This window comes from Onychostoma macrolepis, chromosome 24, assembly GCF_012432095.1.
Source record: "Onychostoma macrolepis isolate SWU-2019 chromosome 24, ASM1243209v1, whole genome shotgun sequence".
NCBI lineage: Eukaryota > Metazoa > Chordata > Actinopteri > Cypriniformes > Cyprinidae > Onychostoma > Onychostoma macrolepis.
The window spans coordinates 18,352,042-18,375,987 of NC_081178.1; the positions used below are offsets into that span (position 1 = coordinate 18,352,042).

General features: G+C 39.5%; 1 protein-coding gene across 1 annotated transcript in view; it reads left to right on the plus strand.

Moving 5' to 3' along the window:
- Positions 1-23,448, plus strand: part of LOC131533699 (ADP-ribosyl cyclase/cyclic ADP-ribose hydrolase 1) — a 74,652-nt gene extending 51,204 nt beyond the window's left edge. Inside the window, exons 7-8 of the mRNA XM_058766106.1 lie at positions 22,181-22,273; positions 22,721-23,448. Of these exons, the coding sequence (XP_058622089.1) occupies positions 22,181-22,273; positions 22,721-22,817 (190 nt within the window). The 3' untranslated portion in view covers positions 22,818-23,448. The remainder of the gene's footprint in view (positions 1-22,180; positions 22,274-22,720) is intronic.
- Positions 23,449-23,946: the final 498 nt, after the last annotated feature.

The following is a 23,946-nucleotide window of genomic DNA, read 5'->3' on the forward strand; positions in this document are numbered from 1 at the left end:
GTAATGACTTTATAAACTACTTTATTTCCAAGATCGATACTATAAGAGATAAAATTGTAACCATGCAGCCGTCAGCTACAGTATTGCATCAGATAGTGCACTATAGATCCCCTGAGGAACAATTCCACTCATTCTCTACTGTAGGAGAGGAATAATTGTATAAACTTGTTAAATCATCTAAACCAGTGGTTCTCAACCTTTTTTTCCACCGGGCCGCACTATGATCCAAGTGCAAGTCTCACGGGCCGCACGCATGTCATTTACATATTACGTCATCAATACAAACAAACCAGATTTATAATATTATTTATAGCCTAAATATTATGGTATCTAAACGATTACATTTATTGAAATAAATAAATAAATAATTCTACTCACCATTGATAAAACACCTGATGCTGTCAGGAGCTGACCAATTTTGTGAAATTCTGCTCGAAAGGAGTAACAGCACAATGAAGTTGCGATTGTAAGTTGCAGTCTGTAAGACGCGCACGGAATCGTGACTTGACATGCGACATTGCAGAAATGTAGCCTTGATCCAAATATGGAAAGCACTTTCGAATTTAATATTCTGAGGTTCTCTCGAGAGATGTTTTGCCACATTTCTGTAATTACGGATGATTGCTGCGTAGTAGCGTATGGTTGTTTCTTTTTGCAATCCGTAATCGCGTGCAGTTGCTAATCGCTTTCTTATGTGCGCTGTTTTACTGGTTTCACTTTCGTTTACGAAATCGATCACGTTCGGCACGGCCCCACCTTGGCGCCGGCCCTGATTCAGCATGGTGGGCCGCATTTGAATTCGTGACGGGCCGCATGCGAGGTATCATATCGATCACAAGTGCAGTATGGAGTACCTCAAGGCTCAGTACAGGGGCCGTTACTTTTCACGCTTTACATGTTACGCTTGGGAGATATTATCAGGAGACATGGTGTTAGCTTTCACTGTTATGCTGATGATACTCAGCTCTATATTTCTTCACGGCCCGGTGAAAGACACCAAATTGAGAAACTAATGGAATGTATAGTCGATATAAAAAACTGGATGATGAGTAATTTCTTACTGCTAAATTCTGAAAAAACAGAGGAGTTAATTATCGGACCTAAAAACCCCACATGTAATAACCTAGAACACTATCTAACACTTGACGGCTGCTCTGTCAATTCTTTTTCATCAGTTAGAAACCTAGCTGTGCTGTTTGATTAGCAATCTTTCATTTGAAAGCCATGTTTCTAGCATCTGTAAAACTGCGTTTTTCCATCTCAAAAACATATCTAAATTGCGTCCTATGCTCTCAACGTCAAATGCAGAAATATTAATTCATGCGTTCATGACCTCAAGGTTAGACTATTGTAATGCTTTATTGGGTGGTTGTTCTGCACGCCTGGTCAACAAACTACAGTTGGTCCAAAATGCAGCAGCTAGAGTCCTTACTAGAACCAGGAAGTATAACCATATTAGCCCAGTTCTGTCAACACTGCACTGGCTCCCTATCAAACATCGGATAGATTTTAAAATCTTGTTAATTACTTATAAAGCCCTGAATGGCTTAGCTCCTCAGTACTTGAGCAAGCTCTTATCACATTATAGTCCTCCACATCCGCTGCGTTCTCAAAACTCTGGCCATTTGATAATACCTAGAATATCAAAATCGACTGCGGGCGGCAGATCCTTTTCCTATTTAGCACCCAAACTCTGGAACAATCTACCTAACACTGTTCGGGAGGCAGACACACTCTGTCAGTTTAAATCTAGATTAAAGACACATCTCTTTATCCTGGCGTACACATAACACACTAATACGCTTCTATTATTCAAATCCGTTAAAGGATTGTTAGGCTGCATTAATTAGATCAACCGGAACCGGGAACACTCCCCACAACACACGATGTACTCGTTACATCGTAAGAAGAATGGCATCTACGCTAATATTTGTCTGTTTCTTTCTTATTCTGTTTCTCAGTCCGTATCCTATCAGATGGTCAGAGGTGTCCAGTAACGAAGTACAAATACTTCGTTATCTTACTTAAGTTGAAATTTTGGGTATCTATACTTTACTGGAGTAATTATTTTTCAGCCGACTTTTTACTTCTACTCCTTACATTTTCACACAATTATCTGTACTTTCTACTCCTTACATTTTAAAAATAGCCTCGTTACTCCTATTTCACTTCAGCTTGATTTCATTCCGGCTTGTCAACGTTAAAAAAAAAAAAAAAAAAAACCTATCCAGATAAATCGCGCCATCCGGATAGAGTGAATTTGATTGTGGTTGGATGAGAAGTATAAACATATACCATTCCGACACCCTATTGGTTTGTACGCAATCCATCGCACCTGCACATGACACAAATCACGTCACACTCCAGCAAGGACATAGCCAGTGTTGGGGTCGTTACTCAAAAAAGATTATTTCTTAAAAGTTATTATTTCTCCACTACTGGCTCATTTATCAAACGGGTGCTTTATCTTCGTCCTCCGCAAATTAAGCTACAGTAGGTAGTTTGGTAGAGAGACGTTTGAATAAATTAGCGTTTGCGATTGACAATGTTGTGATAAGTAGGCTATACTAACTTTGTAACTCGTTACCCCCAACACTGGACATAGCAGACGTATGTAGCCAAGTACGAAGATGTCCGTGGCAGAGACTCAAGAAGAGAACTCAAGCGAAATGTAACTGATGTAGATTACCCTGTTGTTGTACATACAGGATTGAGTCCAAAGTGTTTGTTACATCTTCTAGTTAAATGTGACATTGTTGCCATTAGCTATAGAATTGAGCATAGTACAAACCAGGAAGGTATCAGGATTGAGTTATTTTATTTTATTTTATTTTTTTGATTAATCACTTGGATTAATCATTAATTTTGACAGCACTAATGTTTATTGTATATAGACAACCATAGAAGGGTAATTGTTACTAAGCCTGCCCTGGGTACAGCAATTTTCTTGTCCGTTGCCCTCACAGATTCCTGCAGCTAAGCTTGGGTGTACATTTACATTCCAATAAAGGTTATTGATGACATGCCTCTGAAGTTTGACTTTTTGCACCATTACAATACTTATAGGCAACTAGTCATCATATCTTCCGCTCCATGAAACACGTTAATGCTCAGTAGTACACATATATGGTTCTTTAATGTATTTGCATTGTACTAAAATGCGTTCATTTTTAATGGGCATATATGTGGCTGAAACAGGTAGCCTAGTGCATTCCAAATTTTTCAACATTAATATATAACATTATAGTCATTATGGCCTTTAGAAAAATGTTTTTTTTTTGAGGAGGTGGGGTAGTGCACAATAGGCCCCTGTGGCACGGTCTAAGCTTTTGTCCTTAATGGCATTTTTTTCCTTACATTACTTTAACTTTTATACTTTAAGTAGTTTTGAAACCAGTACTTTTACATTTTTACTTGAGTAAAAAGCTTGAGTTGATACTTCAACTTCTACAGAAGTCTTTTTAAACCCTAGTATCTATACTTCTACTTAAGTAATGAATGTGAATACTTTTGACACCAGTGCAGATGGTGGATCAGCACCAAGAGATGATGTCTGCAGCCCTGATCGTCAGCGGAGAGCCCCTGAGACATAAATTTAAATGATAATAAACAAACAAATATATATTATAAAAATACACCGAGAAACAATGAATGCATTAAACTATACATTACAATCATAGCAAATGAATAAATCATATAAAGAAAAAACTTAATAATGAATAAAACACAAATATAACAAATACATAAAATTATATATTAAAATGCTCCATCGGGACAATACAACGGGAATCAGATAAGCCCTTTACACAATCTGACATGGCTGCGGTTGGAATTGAACTGCGGGTTTCGTCTGGCCAGAGGAGAACTGGCCCCCCGACTGAGCCTGGTTTCTCCCAAGGTTTTTTTCTCCATTCTGTCACAGAAGGAGTTTTGGTTCCTTGCCGCTGTCGCCTCTGGCTTGCTCAGTTGGGGACACTTAATTTCTAGCGATTATCGTCGATTTGGTTGCACAGATACTATTTAAACTAAACTGAGCTAGACAATGAAATCTCTGAATTCTATAATGAAATGCCTTTAACTGAAAATTGAGAAAATTGAGTGTTTAATCTTATTATACATAACTGACACTCTGTCCTCCAATTTGATACTGTTAAGTGCTTTGACACAATCTGTATTGTTAAAAGCGCTATATAAATAAAGATGACTTGACTTGACTTACACCTTTGCAGTGTAAAGATGGCTTTTGTTGATGTAAAAAATGAGATTGGTAACAGTCTATAGTCTTTTAATTGATTGAAGTAACTGGCTAAATTTGACACATACCAAAACAAAACAAAAACAAAAAAACGTCCCAGGTTATGTATGTAACCATGGTTCCCCAAGGGAACGAGACGCTGCGTCGGAAAACACTAGGGGAACGCCTTCAGCGATGCCATGCTCTGAATCATATGTGTAATCAGTCCAAACAATGGGTGAGATGTCACGGGCGGGTGATGTAATGACCAGGAAACATAAAAGCACGTGAGTTGCAACTGGCCTTAGCTTCTAGGAATGAAGCAAGCTCTAGTAGGGATGCCGAAAGTATGGCCCTGCGACGCAGCGTCTTGTTCCTTCGGGAAACCATGGTTACATACGTAACCTGGGACGTTCCCCTTCAGGAACTCGAGCTGCGTCGGAAAACGCTAGGGGAACAAGATGTCCACGCCGCCAGACTTACAAATCCCTATCTAGTGTGGAAGAGCACAGCTATGGCAAGAGAACAGAAGAGCCAGGAGCGGCTCGCAAATCTAGGTCATAGAACTTGAGCTGGAGCTGGATGAGTCAGAGAGAACCAGAGCAGGCAGTGCGATGTCTTTCGAGTCACAATAGGTCCACCTGAGCCTGGCCAAAAACTCTCCATATCTGCTTCACCACCTCAGGGTGAAGCATCCATTCCCCGGTCCTCGGCCCCTGCCTCGACAGGATGTCTGTTCCCATATTGAGATGCCCAGGAATGTGAACTGCTCTAAGCGAGAGGAGTTTGCCCTGGGACCACACAAGGATTTGGTGCGCCAGCCTGTAAAGGGGGCGTGAACACAGACCTCCCTGGTGGTTGATGTAAGAGACCACCGCTGTGTTGTCGGCGTGCACCAACACATGGTGATCTCTTTGGTACGAGAGGAAGTGTTTCAGTGCTCGAAACACAGCCAGCATCTCCAGGCAGTTGATGCGCTACGTGAGATGGTGACCGCTCCACAGACCGTGGGCAGGAATGTGACTGTTGCTAGCGTTACGCAGCGACAAGGAGCTCGCAGCACCGGGCCCAAAGAAAAGAACCAAGGTTTCCTCCACATGTCAAAGGTACGTAGGCATCGCCGCGTGACCTTGTATTGCGGAGTGGGTTTCCTCTCAGGGAGAACACCTTGGTCTTGAGCCACCACTGTAGGAGTTTCATGTACAGCAGGCCAAAAGATATCACGTTGGACGCAGCTGCCATCAAACCCAGAAGTCTCTGGAACTGCTTGACAGTGAGTGACCGGCCTTCTCTCACTCTGACTGCCGTGAGGATCGACTCGATCCGAGCAGGAGACATACGTGCCTGCATCGTGGCCGAATCCCACACCACGCCCTGATAAGTGGTTCTCTGTACTGGAGAAAGCACAATTTTCTGGCGTTAAGTCTTAACCCCAGCTCTTTCGTGTGAGCGAGAACAACATCTCGATGCCGAACCGCCATCTGCTCTGATTGAGCTAATATCAACCAAATGTCGATGTGGTTGAGTAAGCGTAACCTTTGGGTTCTATTTTATATAGATATGGTGTATCTTTTCATTTGTACGCTGATGACACACAAATTTATCTGCCTATAAAGCGTGACGATAAGCTTGCATTTAAGTCTATATTAGACTGCTTAGACGAACTGAAATTTTGGCTTGCTAGTAATTTCTTAAGTCTTAATGAGAATAAGACAAATTATTTTGTTTGGTTCAAATGATCACAGCATTCATGATGTTGGTCTCGATACTCTGTTACCATACAGTACCAGCTGTGTTTGGAATCTGGGTTTTTTTTCTTTTTTCTAGCAGTCTTAACCTTTATGCAGTCTTCGGTCATTTCTGACCGGATAATTTTACATTTTGAATTTTTAAAAATCGTAGCTTCACCAGAATGGTACAAAACTCTGTGACTTTTATGGCACTTGGTATGTGAACACACAAAAATTGAGGGCATGATTCGAAAAAGTTAAGTGGTCGTAAAAAAAATTGTCACACTCATGGTCTTCGGTCAAAAATGACCGACCATTGGAAATGAATGGGAAACGGGAAAAAATTAAAAAATACAGAACATTTTTGTGTGTACAATCTACAAATCCCCAACAATGCAGAAAAACATCTAGAGTGCAAAATCAACACATCCACTCATACACACGCGCACACACACACACACACACACTATAACCATATAGCCAAAATGAGTTGAGTGAAATAAGAGGTTGAAATCAGATCAGACCCTGAAGGATTAGGCTCTGATAAAGCATTCCTCTTCATTTTTGTTACATTTGTATAGTTTTTTTAATGTTTTGTGTAACAAAATGCTTTCTGTGTTCAGGGTTGACTGTAGTAATATGTGAATGTGTAATATGTGTAATCAGAATCAGAATCAGAATCAGAATTAGCTTTATTCGCCAGGTGTGCGCAAACACGGAATTTGTTGTGGTTTTAAGGTGCTCCTGGTACATACATACATACATACATACATAAATACACATGTGACATGAGAACAGAAAAAAACATTTAAATAGTAAGACTTAACAATGGATAATAATCCTAATAATAATAAGTATGAATCTGGAACAGTAGATTTATGTACAGATTTGTGCATTATTTACTCTATATACAGCTGTATAGATAAACATATGTATGTGTATTTACATAATACTTGAGAGGGAGGCAATAATTAAAGATGGAGAATGAATTACAGAATGAATTACAGAACACAGGTAATGATCCACGTGTTAGCAATTTTAGCTGGAGATGGCATGAAAAAACTGTTTTTATGCCTAGATGTTCTAGTGCACAGAGATCTGTAGCGTCTGGCTGAAGGGAGAAGTGCAAACAAGTTGTGTCCGGGGTGAGAGGGGTCTTTGATGATGTTACCTGCCCGTTTCTTCACTCTGGAGTTGTACAAGTCCTGAAGGCTGGGCAGGTGCACACCAATGATCTTTTCTGCTGTCCTAACAGTCCGTTGAAGTCTTCTTAAATCGAATTTGCTGGCTGACCCAAACCAGACAGTTATGGAGGAGCACAGAACCGACTCAATAACAGCTGAATAAAACTGTTTCAGCAGCTCCTGTGGCAGGTTGAACTTTTTCAGCTGACGAAAGGAAGTACAACCTCTGCTGGGCCTTTTTCACGATGGAGTCAATGTGATTGTCCCACTTCAGGTCCTGAGAGATGGTGGTGCCCAGGAACCTGAATGACTCCACTGCAGCCACAGTGCTGTTCATGATGGTGAGTGGGGGGAGAGGAGGGGGGTTTCTCCTGAAGTCCACTATCATCTCCACAGTTTTGAGCGTGTTCAGCTCCAGGTTGTTGTGACTGCACCAGACAGCCAGCTGCTCAACCTCTTGTCTGTAAGCAGACTCGTCGCCGTCGTGGATGAGGCCGATGACTGTGGTGTCGTCTGCAAACTTCAGGAGTTTGACAGAGGGGTCTTTAGAGGTGCAGTCATTTGTGTAGAGGGAGAAGAGCAGTGGGGAGAGAACGCAGCCCTGAGGAGCTCCAGTGCTGATGGTGCGGGTGCTGGATGTGTGTTTTCCCAGCCTCACTAGCTGCTGCCTGTCTGTCAGGAAGCTGGTGATCCACTGACAGATGGAGGTGGGTACAGAGAGCTGAGTCAGTTTGTTCTGAAGGGTGTCTGGGATGATGGTGTTGAAAGCGGAGCTGAAGTCCACAAACAAGATCCTTGCATAAGTCCCTGGTTTGTCCAGATGTTGCAGGATGTAGTGCAGTCCCATATTAACTGCATCATCCACAGATCTGTTTGCTCGGTAAGCAAACTGTAGGGGGTCCAGCAAGGGTCCAGTAATGTCCTTCAGGTGGGCCAACACCAGTCTCTCAAATGACTTCATGACCACAGACGTTAAGGCAACAGGTCTGTAGTCATTAAGTCCTGTGATTTTTGGTTTCTTGGGTACAGGGATGATGGTGGAACATTTGAAGCAGGAGGGGACTTCACACAGCTCTAGTGATCTGTTGAAGATCAATGTGAAGATGGATGATAGCTGGACAGCACAGGCTTTGAGGCAGGCTGGAGAGACACCGTCTGGGCCTTTGGCTTTCCTTATCTTCTGCTTTCTGAAGACTTTGCATACATCATCTTCACAGATCTTGAGTACAGGCTGAGAAACAGTAGGGGGGAGGGAGGGTGAGGGTGTGGATGGCTGTGCTGTGAGACGGTCGGAGCGGGTGTGGGGTGTCAGACCAGTCTTTTCAAACCTGCAGTAAAACTCGTTCAGGTCTTCAGCCAGTTGTTGATTGGCCTCAGTGCTGGGGGATGGGCTCTTGTAGCTGGTGATGGCTTTCAGGCCTTTCCACACTGATGTAGAGTCATTGCTTGAAATGCATTTAGCTTTCCAGAGTAGTTTAATTTTGCCACTCTTATCTCCCTATTCAGTGTGTATTTGGCCTGTTTGTACAAGGCTTTGTCCCCACTCCTGTAGGTGTCCTCTTTGGCCTGGCGAAGCTGTTTGAGTTTTGCACTGAACCAAGGTTTGTCATTGTTAAATGTTAAATAAGTCCTGGTGGGTACACACATGTCCTCACAGAAACTGATGTAGGACGTCACGGTGTCAGTAAGCTCGTCCAGATCAGTAGCTGCAGCCTCAAAAACACTCCAATCAGTAAGTTCGAAGCAGGCCTGTAAAACCTGCTCTGCTTCAGAAGTCCATCTCTTTACAGTTTTTACTACAGGCTTAGCAGATTTGAGTTTCTGCCTGTAGGCTGGTAGGAGATGAACCAAACAGTGATCAGAGAGTCCCAGCGCTGCACGGGGAACAGAGTGATATGCATCCTTTAAGACAGTGTAGCAGTGGTCCAGTATATTTCTGTCTCTGGTGGGGCATGTGATGTGCTGTCTATATTTAGGCAGTTCACGGGTGAGATTAGCTTTATTAAAAACACAGAGAATGATAATGAAAGAGTCCGGATAACGCTGCTCTGTGTGTGTGATTTGATCGGCCAGCAGTTCTAGCGCAGCGCTCACGCGCGCGTCAGGAGCAATGTACACACTCACCAGAATAAACGAGGAAAACTCCCGCGGTGAATAAAAAGGCTTGCAGTTAATAAAGAGAGCTTCCAAATTTGGGCAGCACATCTTCTTTAAAACTGTCACGTCTGTACACCAGCCTTTGTTGATATAAAAGCATAATCCACCGCCTCTCGTTTTCCCCGAGGACTCGGTGATGCGGTCTGCTCTGAACAGCTGGAAGCCCGTTCATATGTATGTAATATGTGAGGATGCCCTTGAGTCACAGAGGAGCCAGCGCAGCATCCACACACTTCATGAAGGTGCAGGGTGAGAGTGCAAGGCCGAAGGGAAGAATCCGATATTGGTACGCTTCGCCCCCAGCAAACTTCAGGAACTTCCTGTGATGGGGAAGGATGGAGATGGGAAGTATGCATATGAGTTTGAAGTATGAGTTTGCTGAGTTTCTGAGGGATATTGTTACTAGCCATGACAGAATCTTAATCCTGGGAGATTTTAATATCCATGTATGCTGTGACTCTAAGCCACTCTCAAAAGAGTTTCGAAGTCTGGCCCCACTCATATTCAGGGACATACTTTAGACTACATTTTATCATGTGGTTTACCTGTATTGGACATTAACATCTTAGACACAGGCATGTCAGATAATTTGCCTATCTTATTCTCTGTACCTTTTACTGGAACTACACATAAGCATCAACCTTGTGCACGGCTGACTCGTATCTTTTCCGATTGCTCTAGCAAGGATTTTACAGCTTCATTTTCGGAACTATGTGCTAATCAGGACATGGACTCATGTTTAAGTTATCTATATGCTGCTGAACACTTAAACTTTTTTAATTAAATTTGATAAGCAGATAAGTGCTGTGGTTAGGTCTTGTTTCTATCATCTTTGTCTTTTAGCAAAGGTTAAGCCTTTTTTGTCTGGTAAGAACTTTGAAACTGTCATGCATGCATTTGTAACATCCCGACTTGACTATTGTAACTCTTTGTACATTGGTGCCTCTCAGACATGTCACACGCTTACAGTTAGTTCAAAATGCCGCAGCCCGGCTCTTAAAAGGGAAGTGTAAAAGTGAATACATCACACAGTGAATACATCTGATTTCACTTCATTGGTTACCGGTCAAATACAGAATTGATTTCAAAGTTTTGTTATTTGTATTTAAATCTTTGCGGAACCAGGCACCACAGTACCTATCTGAACTACTGCATCCGCCTTCACAGTCTAGATTACTTAGATCGAGGGACTCTGATTTACTATATGTTCCTAGAACTAGACTTAAAAACAGGGGTGACTGCGCATTTGCGGTCGTCGGTCCTAAGTTATGGAATAGCCTTCCGGCCTACATTAGATCCACCCAAACTTTGTCAAATTTTAAATCTGCTTTTGAAAACTTACCTTTTCTCCATGGTTTTCAATATTCCCTGATTCTCATTGACATTAATATCTTTGATTCTAGCCTTTTCTCCTCTATTTTATTTTATTTATTTTTTTTTTATTTTAGGCTTTTTATTTTTTAGCATACTTTTTGTAGTAAATTAGCTCTAAGGGAGAATATCAATAATTAATCATAACTCTTTATAATTAATTATAATATTTGGGTAAGTTAATAGAATTAGTTTGATATAGCAGAATTTACAGTACAATCAATTCACCAGGTCGTCTAGCGATCGCTCAGTATTGATTATTTATGAATTCAAAGAAATCTTAATTTCCAGAATAAGAGAAATACCCTTTTTAAGGTACAGTACTACTCAGAGCATGTAGCAAGATCAAAATTGTTAATTTGACTTTGTTGCAAGCAGGGAATCAGAAACAAATAACTAGTCTAAACAAACACACATATATACATATACACATATATACACATATATACATATACACACACATATATACATATACACACACACACATATACATATATATATACACAGACATATATACACACACACACACACGCACACAAATCACACAGTACATGGGAAGGGTAAGTGAGACGATGAATGAAACCGGACAGAAAAATGGGAAATGAGGCTGAGTTGACCATCTGAAAGAACCATCAGTCTCTAATTCAAAGCACAGTATACGATAGCTTACAACAAACCTATGTGTGGTGAATGGAATGATACTTGCATTTGACTTTTGTTAACGACAAAAGGCATTTGTGGAACGAGAGTCTCGTGAAGCCTCTGAAGAGGGTCTGGATGGTTCCATATCGATGGCCGAAGTTGCAATTTCTTGAAACTCCGAGGTTATTCTTGACTCTGTTGGGGTTGAGAGAGTCCTCTCTCCTAAGTAAGCACATGGCTGGGTGTAAAATGGGGCCTGCTGGCCCTGTGGGCCACCGTGGAACTGCAGGCCGCAATCCAGAGATGAAAATGCAGAGACTGCTGGGAGCGGGAAGAGATTAATGTCTCAGCGAGGGCATTTCCATGATGGTGCATTCCAAGGTTGAGTGAAGATGAAGGTTTGTCTATAAATTAAAAGGAGGAAAGTTCTGTTTTTATGGGCATTGTGTGGGTTTCAGAAGGGTCTGTTCTTACTGCACTTCACATCTCACATCAGAGATCTCTTATCAGATGGTTTCCCTGGTAACTGAGCCCTTTAGGGTGCTCTTTCAGGAGAAGGGTCCATACACCCTCACAGTTTGTTTGTTGAATGAGAGGGTTTCCTGGATTATTAATTAAATATAATGACTAAATGGTCCAAACGCAACATTTTATTGTTTCTCTAATGCTTAAATGCTTTGTGTTTTTATTGCCTGTCTCTTTTAGAATTGTAAAGCACTTTGGTCAACACCAGTTGTTTTTTAAATGTGCTATACAAATAAACTTGTATTGTATTGTATTGTATAAGACTAGACTAATAGAACCAGAGTCTGCTCAGGCAGAACCTAATAAGACATGCTTGGCAGGGGCTCCCACACCGCCAGGTGACCTACTAAGGGAACCAGTCTCTCAAGACTGGCCTCTGGTGTAGTTGGAGCGGCTAGCTCAGTGCTCTGAAGCGGAGGACCGGCAGGAGACGGCCGATCTAGCTGCTCTAGAGACCCCTGAAGGGGTGGTGAGCCTCTCAGCTCTGGTACGTTTCCGGTCGGAAGAGACTGAGAGAAGTGCTCGCTGGAGACCGCCGTGCCCTGGAACACTGGCAGGGTTGGCAGACCGATCTCCTGAGGGCACTAAGGAGAGACGGGCACCGTGTGATGCGGTGTACACCGCTCTTCCCCAGAGGGGGCCGGCCCTCAAAAGCCCTGGGCCATAGGCATCAGGATGTTCTAGCCGAAGACTATCCAGCGAGAATGATGGTCTGCAGATCTGCCTTTGGCCCGAGAGCGCCACTCTGACTCCAAAATTCTGGGGAGTACAAGAAGTGACGTTCCCTGAATGAGGAGCTGGAACACAATTTGGGATGCTCCCGCCCAGCAGCCCCTGCTGACCGCATATATATATATATATATATATATATCCCTCTACTGCATAGTGTTGCCCTTAGGCAACGGAAAGTTTTTCTTATGCCGCATGTTCAGTACATGATTTTTTAAATGATTGCAACCAATTAAAATATTTGAAAAGTATCAAAGAACAGTCCAATAAGGTGTGGGAGTCACTATCAAGCACCACTTGAAGGCGGGACATCCTGTTCTGACACATGGTCACAGACACACATGGTGTGAGAAAAAGGCAAGATTATTTGCTTTTGTAATCTTATTTAAAATGACATGTACATAAAAAATATGCGTGTGTGTATGAAGGTGTAGAGAAGACTTTTGTCAGGTTTTATGATTTTTTATTTTGCATGTTCAGAAATTCAGTTTTTCTTGAGGCAACGTTATGCAGTAAGGGGTAAAGAAGCAGGGGTCCACAGCTCCCATCCCTAAGCAGGATTTCCCATTGACAATGCATACAGGCAAATAATGTGTGACAAAAAGGGAAGATGCAAGTTTAACACAGAGTAAAATCTCATTCCATGAAGTACATGATATGACACGACACACTACATCAGGGCTGGGAAACTTCGGTCCTGGAGGGCCACTGTCCTGCAGAGTTAGCACCAACCCTAATCAAACACATCAGAACCAGCTAATTAATGTATTTTAAGATCACTAGAAAGCTACAGGCAGGTGTGTTTAATTAGGGTTGGAGCTAAACTCTGCAGGCCAGTGGCCCTCTAGGACCGGAGTTTCCCAGCCTCGCACCATGACACAAACCTACGTCTGTATCAAATGCAATACATCAATGCGTTTCAAGTGTTTTTCCCTTTTCACTTATTGATTTCTTGACATTTTTTTGACAGATTTGTGATTTTGTATTGCTCTCTGAACATTGTCCTATGATATGTAAATGGAGAATTTCCTTCGTGATTTTGCACCTTTGTTGCCCTGAGGCAACGAAAAAATATTTTGGGATGGGGGGTGAGGGGTGGTCAAAAAAATGTTTTATCAATAAAATGTTCCCAAATAAACCAAAAAAAAAAAATGATGTGGAATAATTTTATATATTTATATATATATATATATATATATATATATATATATATATATATATATATACACATATACTCTTATCATAGTCAGATGAAATACATAATTTAATTCCTCAAAATTAAATGCAGCCAAACAACCAGACAAGTAAACACGGTCTGATGTGAAAAGATTCATATAATGAACTGAGAATGACTGTAATGCGCAACACGCGAGCCACTCTGATAAAAAACAATATCAATCTCTTTGCAGAGAGATAGCTGCAGCAGCGCGCTCTCACTCAAAGGGGGAAGAACCGCAGCGCAGGCTTCCGAACCCCGAGAGAGCGCTAGATCTGGGGAATTCAGGTAGAGATAGGGCGAGCCCGTCTCCAACCCGTCCGCCAGATCCATGTGCGATCCCCGCGATCTCAATCGCCGCCGTACAGCGGGACCGGAACCGCGAGATCACAGGCATGGACACATTCCTCGGAGTGTGCCCGGCGGGAGCGTAAGGAGCCCTTTAAAGTACATTGTGGTGGGAAAAATTCGGGGTGAGTGGAAAAAATTCAGGGTGAGAGGAAAAAAGTTCTCTCGCAAAACCATTTGAGTTCGGACAAATTCTTCCTGTTTACTTTACAGCTTGCAGTGGTTACAGCTAGTATGTTCACAATGGAGCGGTTCATAGAGTTTTATTTTGAACTTGGACTCAAATAAATAAGTCAGTGCTTAGTTCAAGGCAAGGTTTTGGGACATAATAAAACGCTTAATGTGGCTTAATGTTTTAAAACAGTGAGGACCAAATTCGATAATAATAAAAGCTTATAAAATTATTAGGCTAATATTAATAACCTTATTAATATTACTAAGCAGAATAGCCCAGAATATTAACCGATACCCTCGAAAAACACATGTATCATTTTCAATGTCAACAGTCATTTTAAATGCAGAAAAGTGCCCAATATAAGTGATCAGAAGAAGCAGCGTAATTATATTTTGATTAAATATTTAACTGTGCTCTGATTTCGGAGTTGCAGTGATATAGCCTTCATGTCATCTCCCTCAACAGGTGTAATTCACGTTTTGAGAGTTAAAACACTCTCCACTCTTTACCATCAAACTTATATTTAGGCATTATGATCACTTACAGTTATACATTCAAAATCAGATCCGTCATCGCGCTAAAAACCAGTCACCCATGAATCATCACAACTGTCTGCAGACCCCTAGTGATTGGCTAAAAGTGTGGCCGCGACGTCAACATCAGCGTGTGTGTTTAGTAACGTTAGGCTTGTTTGAGATGTGCCTGGCCTCACCTGAAATGTAGGCGAGAGTATAGGCGGCTGCAGTGAGGGGAGGAGTGAAATAAGCGCAGTCAAGACGGACAGTTCTGATTTTTATAGAAAATATGATAACAATCACATATCTCACAAAGAGATCGCACTCTCATAGTGTTTGGGAATATTCATGCACAATTTAAATACATAATAGCATGAAATCAGATTAAAAAAATAAAACATTTTAGAAGAGAACACAGCGTCACGGTTGTCTGAACCAATGAGCATTAAGCTGTGTTGTCAGTCAGTCGTTTCCCATCATGCTTTTGATCAGCGCAGTCAGCGGAGAGCAACTGCACGCGACTGCTCAATCCTACATAGCCGCCTCGCCGTCGCGAGAGTTTTTTGGCACACGTCAGCATGACATCAGAGAAAGGCGGACGTAACTCGGATACTTTTCTAACCGGCATATATGGCGTTCGGATAGGTTCTTTATTATTACGCTGTAACATGCACTCGTCTCACTGATGTCTTCATTTTTTTTTTTTTTTTTCTATTTAATCCATTGAATTTAAGACGCAGACGAGGCGCAGACGTCTAGATGTCACGTAAGTCACGTGTATGGCGTTCGGATAGGTTCTTTATTATTACGCTGTAACATACACTCGTCTCACTGACGTCTTAATTTTTTCTCCCTATTTAATCCATTGAATTTAAGACGCAGACGAGGCGTAGACGTCACGTAGATGTCACGTAAGTCACGTGTGGCAGTGAAGTGTCGAGCCAGACGTCACGCGTGATTCACGTGTGGCTGTGAAGTTATTTTTTATTTTTTTCCCTAACACGTACCATAACACGCTGCTCACACGGCTCAGTGCAGTGTGTGAACGAATGCACAATTTACTTGCTCTTCATTCACTCCTCTCAATGAACGTGACATCTGCGCCTGACTTGTAACGTGACGTCTGCGTCTGACCTTTTTATTTATTTATTTTTTTCCAGTTTTTAGTGCATCTGTCTTTTCCCCGGCTAATTTGTACAATATACATTAATCGTGTGCATATTAAATATAAATATATTAATATAATAATAATAATTTAGACATATTTGTAGACATTTATTTTTATTAAACTATTTGTAAAAGTATAAAGTGCAGTACAATCATTCCCTGCATTAATGAGAAATTTGATGTATACATGTATTTGTAGGCTGGATGACTCACATAATAATATTATAATGTTGTTGTCATCTAGGCTTACCAATGTGGGATATCAGTCCTCTATGAGGACATATTGGTATAACTGTTTTTTGTAATGTGTATTGTTTTGGGTTGTATTGTGTGTTTCTTGCTAATGGACCTTGAGTCTGGAAATAAAGTTTAAATAAATATAACGGTAACATAAAACGTCTATAACATATAAATAACATAAGTCTCCGAAAGGAATCCTTTAGTGAAGTTTGTGTTGCTTATAGGTATATTCATGTCGTTTTTTTTCTTTCCGTTTTTAAGAAACATTAGAAATAATGTTAAATTGATAAAATTTCTATATTTTTAATAATAATCTGCCAGGATTTTGTCAATCAATCCTGTAAAAAATATCACAGAAAAACTTTAAACAGCACAATTGTTTCCGTTGACAGTATACATTGAAGGATCATGTGACACAGAAGACTGGAGTAATGATGCTTTGCATCACAGAAATAAGTATATTCAAATAGAAAACCATTATTTTAAATGGTAATAATATTTCACAATAACCAGACCCCGCCCCTTCAATTAATAAATAGCCTAAATAAATAAAATCTTATATAAATATGATTCACCTATTTTTTTTTTTTTTTTTTTTTGTCGTGTCCTCATTGTCGTTGAGAAAACCTATTTCTTACGGTGGCCGAGAGAGCTCCACGCGCTGCAACTTCAGAAAACACATGCAAATAGAAAAAGCACCAGCAAATCAAGAAAACATCTTCTTCAGTTTGACAGCAGGTGGTGCAAATGCTCACAATGCAAACAAATAAAGAAATGCGCTGCCAATTCTCACAGCACAACTAAATAAAGAATTTTATTTGCAGCGCGTTTCTTTGTTTGGTTGTGTTGTGAGTATTTGCAGTGCGTTTCTTTATTTGGTTGTGTTGTGAGAATTTGCAGCGTGCGTGTTGTCAAATTGATGAAGTTGTTTTCTTAATTTGCAGGCGTTTTTTTCTATTTGCGGTGCGTTTCTTTATTTGGTTGTGTTGTGAGCATTTGCAGCGCGCATATTGTCAAATTGATTAAGTTGTTTTCTTAATTTGCAGGTGTTTTTTCTATTTGCAGCGCGTTGAGCTCTCTCGGCCACCGTAATTTCTAAGGTAAAAGCTTAATTTACGATGATCAGTGAATTATGTGTACCAAACAAGCAAAGAAGAATTAAATATAGGGGTGTGCGAGACAAAAATGATACCTCGGATTTTATCCATAACGATAATCAAACTATATTTGAATGCACACGACACAAATAAAAGTAGACAGTTCCGAATGATGTATTACTCTTACCTTTATGAGCAAAATGTATGGCATATTTTAAGCAGTTTTTAAAAAAAAAAGTGATCCTGCTGGCGCCTCCATGTCCTGCAGAGCGCGCTTCAGCTTCCACTCTCCGCACAAACTGTTGATATGCGTCGAACAGTGCACATTTATATAGGTTAAACATTTAAACAAGTACCATTGTGATATGCTTGAACTGTTTCATAGATTTTATTTTAGGCTAGTCGTGATGACTTGAGAAGGCTAAATTGATCAAACATAGGCTTTTATCATCTTACTGTCTGCCGCTGGCCGCTTTGTCGTTAATGTAAAAAATAAATGAATAAAAAACCTTACCTTTAACGAACAACAAATTCTCAAAACGTTTTTCTAAACATAATTATTTTTTCATTACTTACAAAACTGAACTGTTTTAATAACAGCTGTATAAGCTGTTTTGGGAGAAGGGGAAATATAGAGGCTAATATAGATCGCTTCTATAGTAAGTGTGTATTAAAAAACTAACTTATAAATAATTTAAACAGGAGATTATCAGTGCTATTTTCTGAGAGATGTTGAACCCTCAGTAAGAGATAAATCTTTTACCTTTTATCTTACAGTTGCTCCAAAGGTTAAGGAGACACATTACAGAATTATGTTTAGGATTTACCCTGTTAGTGATTTTATGCAGAAAATATTTAAATTTTAAGTGGACCCATTTTTTTTTTTTTATTATTATTCTTTTTCTGAAACACTTGATCACACTGATCATCTATTTTTTTACTGAGATGTTACTTCTAAATTCTGGTTTGATATTCATAGTTGGTTATCAGTAAAAATGTAAACAATTCCTCCATTTGTTTTGCAGGATATATTTTCTTTAATGTGATTTAAATTCTCTTTTTTAAACGTTGTCAACTTTGTTTTATTTTTGGATAAAATATCATATTCATACATGCAAATGGTAAAAAAAAAACAAAAAAACAATGTAAGCCGTCCTTTGTTTCAGAGCTTTAAGTACTTAAAAAAAATTAAAAATAAAAATAAACAGAAAGTCTGAAACTCTTTGCCACTCCAAAATATTTATTATTTTAATGTATCTTTATTTGATGTCTTTTTGTACAATGGCATACAGAAATGTTAATATAATTTGTACAAATTAGTATTTACAATTTGGAATAAGCTATAGCATACATAAGAAAGGTAAATAGCACTTAATAGCTAACTATACAAAATTGAGGAGGAGTAAAACAATAAAAGAGAATGAATATGAATAATAAAGCATGAATAAGTGTATGGAAAGTGCTGGAAACACTTGCAGCAGACGCAGACATCACTTTCAGGCAGAATAACTTTGATGTGGAAGACGTAAACGTCACGCAGACGTCACGTTCGACAGACGCAGACGTCACGTTCGGCAGACGCAGACGTCACGTTCAGTGAGACGAGTGCAAGTAACAGCGTAATATTAATGGACCCGGCCGAACGCCATACGAACGCCATATTCGTTCACACACTGCACTGAGCCGTGTGAGCAGCGTGTTATGGTATGTGTTAGGGGAAAAAAAATAAAAAATAACTTCACAGCCACACGTGAATCACGCGTGACGTCTGGCTCGACACTTCACTGCCACACGTGACTTACGTGACATCTACGTGACGTCTACGCCTCGTCTGCGTCTTAAATTCAATGGATTAAATAGGAAAAAAATAAAATAAAATTAAGACGTCAGTGAGACGTTCAGTGAGACGAGTGTATGTTACAGCGTAATAATAAAGAACCTATCCGAACGCCATAGCTGAGTCTTCGATGTGTCACATACCACTCGCCATACTCGCGGTGATCAGTTCTGCGCAGATTTTGCTCATCTCAAACAAGCCTAATCAGAGCATGGTATCGCTGAAGGCGTTCCCCTAGCGTTTTCCGACTCAGCTCGAGCTCCTGAAGGGGAACATACATTTAATATGGTAGTTATAAAATTGCCCTCAAATAAGAAATGCCCCAGTGGAAATCAGTTAATTTCTGATGCTAATTTCTGTCTAAGGTAAAGCAGGCTGAATGCTAACAAGCCTTAACTGACAAAAATGACCGTTGTTTTTATCGTTTGCCTCCAAGTCCTATATTAAAATCTTTTAAGGCATATGCTAGATGTGGATTATCCCTTACATATCACATGTTTGTTGTATAGGCTATATTTTAAACTAAACTTGTTTTGCTCTTGTGCCTGCTCTAGCGGTCTCTGTCACAAAACGGCAAACGGCACGCGCACATTAGCTAGTTGTGAGTTTAAACTTAAGGTTAAAGCCCGTGCAGACCTCTAACAAACACAGAGTTGATCACACGTTGCGATCACACACGTCAAAGGTTTAACAGCTGAATCGTTGTCATTTGGGAATAAGGTCACATTGGTGTTTGAATCATGTTCTAATCTTTAACGATCTGTTAAAGTGCTCTGTCATGTTGGTGGCGAAACAACTCTCTTGCAATACGTTGGCTTGTGACAAAAATTATACTTAGCTTTTGACTTCTGATCGCAAATGTAGTCAAACATTGGATCGCTTAAATTAGCAAGGACGGTCCTGGCAAATGGCCAGGTCGGGTCCTCGCAGATGGAAAAAAAAAAGGAAAGAAAAGATGTGCACACAGAAATTGATTAGCTGGAATCAAATTTTATAATTTTACAACAAGTATCCGATTCCTTTGTGTTGCATTGTGGTCTGTGGAGTGGCTTGAAGTGTGCATATGACAGGGATTGTCTTAATTCTTCTTTTCTTCTTTATTTTATTTATATAGCACTTTTAACAATATAGATTGTGTCAAAGCACTTAACAGTATCAAATTGGAGGATAGAGTGTCAGTAATGTATAATGATAAGATTAAACACTCAATTTTCTTAATACATAATACTATTATTGTTAGAAATTACAACGATATAAAGATAGAAATATACATTTATACATTTAAAATTTTAATTAAAACATAATAATACACACAAATATGATATACAGTATATATACACAACAGAAATATATTAAATGAATTAAACTATACATTTAAATTATAATAAACAAACAAATATATATTATAAAAATAGACGGGGAAACAATAAATGCATTAAACTATACGTTGCAATTATAGCAAATGAATAAATCATATACTGTAAATGAAAAACTTCAAATAATGAATAAAACACAAATATAACACATGCATTAAATTATAAATTAAAATGCTCTATTGGGACAAGACCACGGGAATCAGATAAGCCCTTTACACAATCTGACATGACTGCGGTTGGAACTGAACTGCGGGTTTCGTCTGGCCAGAGGAGAACTGGCCCCCCGACTGAGCCTGGTTTCTCCCAAGGTTTTTTTCTCTATTCTGTCACAGAGGGAGTTTTGGTTCCTTGCCGCTGTCGCCTCTGGCTTGCTCAGTTAGGGATACTTAATTTCTAGCGATTATCGTCGATTTGATTGTACATATACTATTTAAACTAAACTGAGCTAGACAATGACATCTCTGAATTCAATAATGAAATGCCTTTAACTGAAAATTGAGTGTTTAATCTTGTACATTACTGACACTCTATCCTCCAATTTGATACTGTTCAGTGCTTTGACACAATCTGTATTGTTAAAAGCGCTATATAAATAAAGGTGACTTGACTTGACTATAGGGAGAAGAGAGGGTCTGTATTACTTACAATTGGAGAAAGCATAACAGTCAACTTGGATCACGTGTGCCTTAATAAACGATCACATTACAGCCTTGATGTCATTGAATTTCAGTCCGAGTTGTGCGACACTCAGTCGCCATCTACAGATACCATAGGAATGAATGAGAAATGCCATAATCTGAATCCCATCTGTCGCAAAAAGTCAGTGACTTCTCTTATAAAACGGCATTTTTTTGTAAAAAACTCAATAAATACTTAAATCCAAAAAATTATTTTAGTGTAAAACATATAGCCAATAGGCTGTTGATTCATTAAATGATGAGCAGTTTCCTCTAAAAAAGCTGTTAATTCAGCGTAGTAAAGCCTCTCCACCATTGACAACCATTACAAAAAACAGCCTCTGGTTTCCTTTCCGTTAGCATTAGCCGTTACACTTTTTTGGCTAAAGGGTGGTCGAGGGTCTGTCCATATAAACTTCCCTCATCCAATTCACGAAGTGGAATACACTTCAAAATTGCAGTGGGGATTCCTCCCAGGGGAAATGCTTAGGGAAGTTTGCGAGTGCATGTCTAAATGTGAAGTGGAACACAGCCAAACAAGATGATAACGTGTACTGCAGATGCTCTCTTTTACTCAACACCATAGTGATTTCATGGACTGTCGTCAACCAATAAGATTGTCTCGGTTAAGACACATACTTTAGACACGCTGAGGGCTGAGGGTGCTCCCCATAGCATCAATTCCCCTTCTCAGGGAACCATGGTTATACTCGTGAACAAAAAAGGATAAAATGCATAAAATAAAATGTAAGTCAATGGCTGCTGTCACTTTGAGAGTCAAAAAGCATATACAGGCAACACAAAATTGATATCTGTTGCTCCTGACAATATATTGAAGCAAAACAATCAGTCTGCGAAGAAATTAACATTATTTACATCATTATTACCTGTAATCGATGGTCTCAGTGAATCAGGGAAATTTGTATTTTTTTTCTGCTAACTGTTGTATTTATTCCTCAGCATGCTTGGCAGTGTGGAACTGGAAAATCTAAACCCAAGGATGGTCACTCATGTACACATTAAAGTCATCTACAACTTAGAGGGACCCTTTTTGTAAGTACATTTCTTCCTGTTCATCTTTTTTTCAGTGCAATGCACTGACACTGCAAGAAATTACAACCCCAACCTCCATCCCCCAAACAAAATAATAATAATATAAAATAAAAATTATTTTAAAAAATAATTTAAAAAGATCTTTTGCCCAATGTAATGGAGTCTTTTTTTTGGCAAACAATACATCTCTCTTTTTGATTAGATGTTTTATATGCTCTGCTTCAAGTATGAATCAATAGATCAATAATGTCTGGGCATCCAGGAACACTTATTAGTGATCTACAGTACTGCGACCTGACCTCTTATGATACAATTGCTGTGTTAATGGCACACTTTAATACTGCTGTGCAATGAATACATATCAAGAGCAGGATAATGGACATTATATAGTAATGGTTTTATATGACACACTAATCTTACAGCTGTCTTCTCTTTTTGTCCCTCTAGGGAGTCTTGCACTCAGGGATCCATCCTTGGACTTATAGAGGTTTTAAAAAAACGAGGATTCCACTGGACCTGCACAGACAATGACTTGTATGTTTGATTTTCTTCTTTTAAAAATATTTTAATTGTTGAGCCCAGTAGTGGCTCTTGACCATAAATTTAGGTGGGGCAGATGTTGGGTCATAGCAATGGCTTATGATTAACCACCTGTAAGTTTTACATTCTAAAGGCTGAACACATGCATTTTTGACAGAGGTGTAGTATCCTTGTAAATTCAGCTTGATCGTGGCACTCTAACATTGATTTACAGGCTCTAAGCACACATAGTACTAACTATATTAGAATGTTAAAAACCTCTAGGTTTTTGGAATATAATTTGAAACTCTGAGTTTCTCCCCAGGACATGAGAATAATATTTATATCTATATACTTTGATGTTGAAAACACATCTGAAAAATATCAACGGACACAGAATGAACAACTGCTGGAAAAGTACATGATCCAAGTCAGGTTGTCTTGAGCAAGAGACGTGTTTTATATTAAGCGCTTCAAACTAAATCATTAACCTACGTGGCTTGTCCTCCTGTCAGATGCCTGTATTGTTAAAAATATTTAACTCTGACTAAATACCAAGTTAAACCATAGCCAATGAAGACAGAGTCATTGTAAGGTTGATCATTTACTGTCACTCTTCCTCATTAACATTTGCGGTGAAAACTGTAATAAAACAATACAGCAATATTCAGTGTCCATGTCTTGACTAACATTGCATTATAAATGACTATAACATGGAAAACAATAGTTTTTGTAGTAGTGATTACAATGGCTATTAGCATCACTGAAACCTTGTATACACAATGGTAAACAACCATTTTTAGCAACTTATCAAACATCATCTTTTAACAAAATCATTACTAATATGTGATCTTTAACATGTCTAATGTCATATAAATGAACTTACAGCATTGCCATTATTGATGCTTTTTAGTGGATGCAATGGATTATCAGAGAGAGCAAACCTTAGCTGTGTCCCAATTCGTAGGCCGTTTTGTAGTGATGTAAAAATGAAGCTTTGCGAAGCACCAAGGCTTCCCCTCAACTGTATCGTAAAAAGGTTCATTACTCGAAGCTTTTCAAAACGATGCACACTAACGACATCTTGTGGTCAAAAGGTGGAAATAGCTGCCTTTGCGTCCCAGACGACCGAGCCATTTTTGGATTGTTTCAGA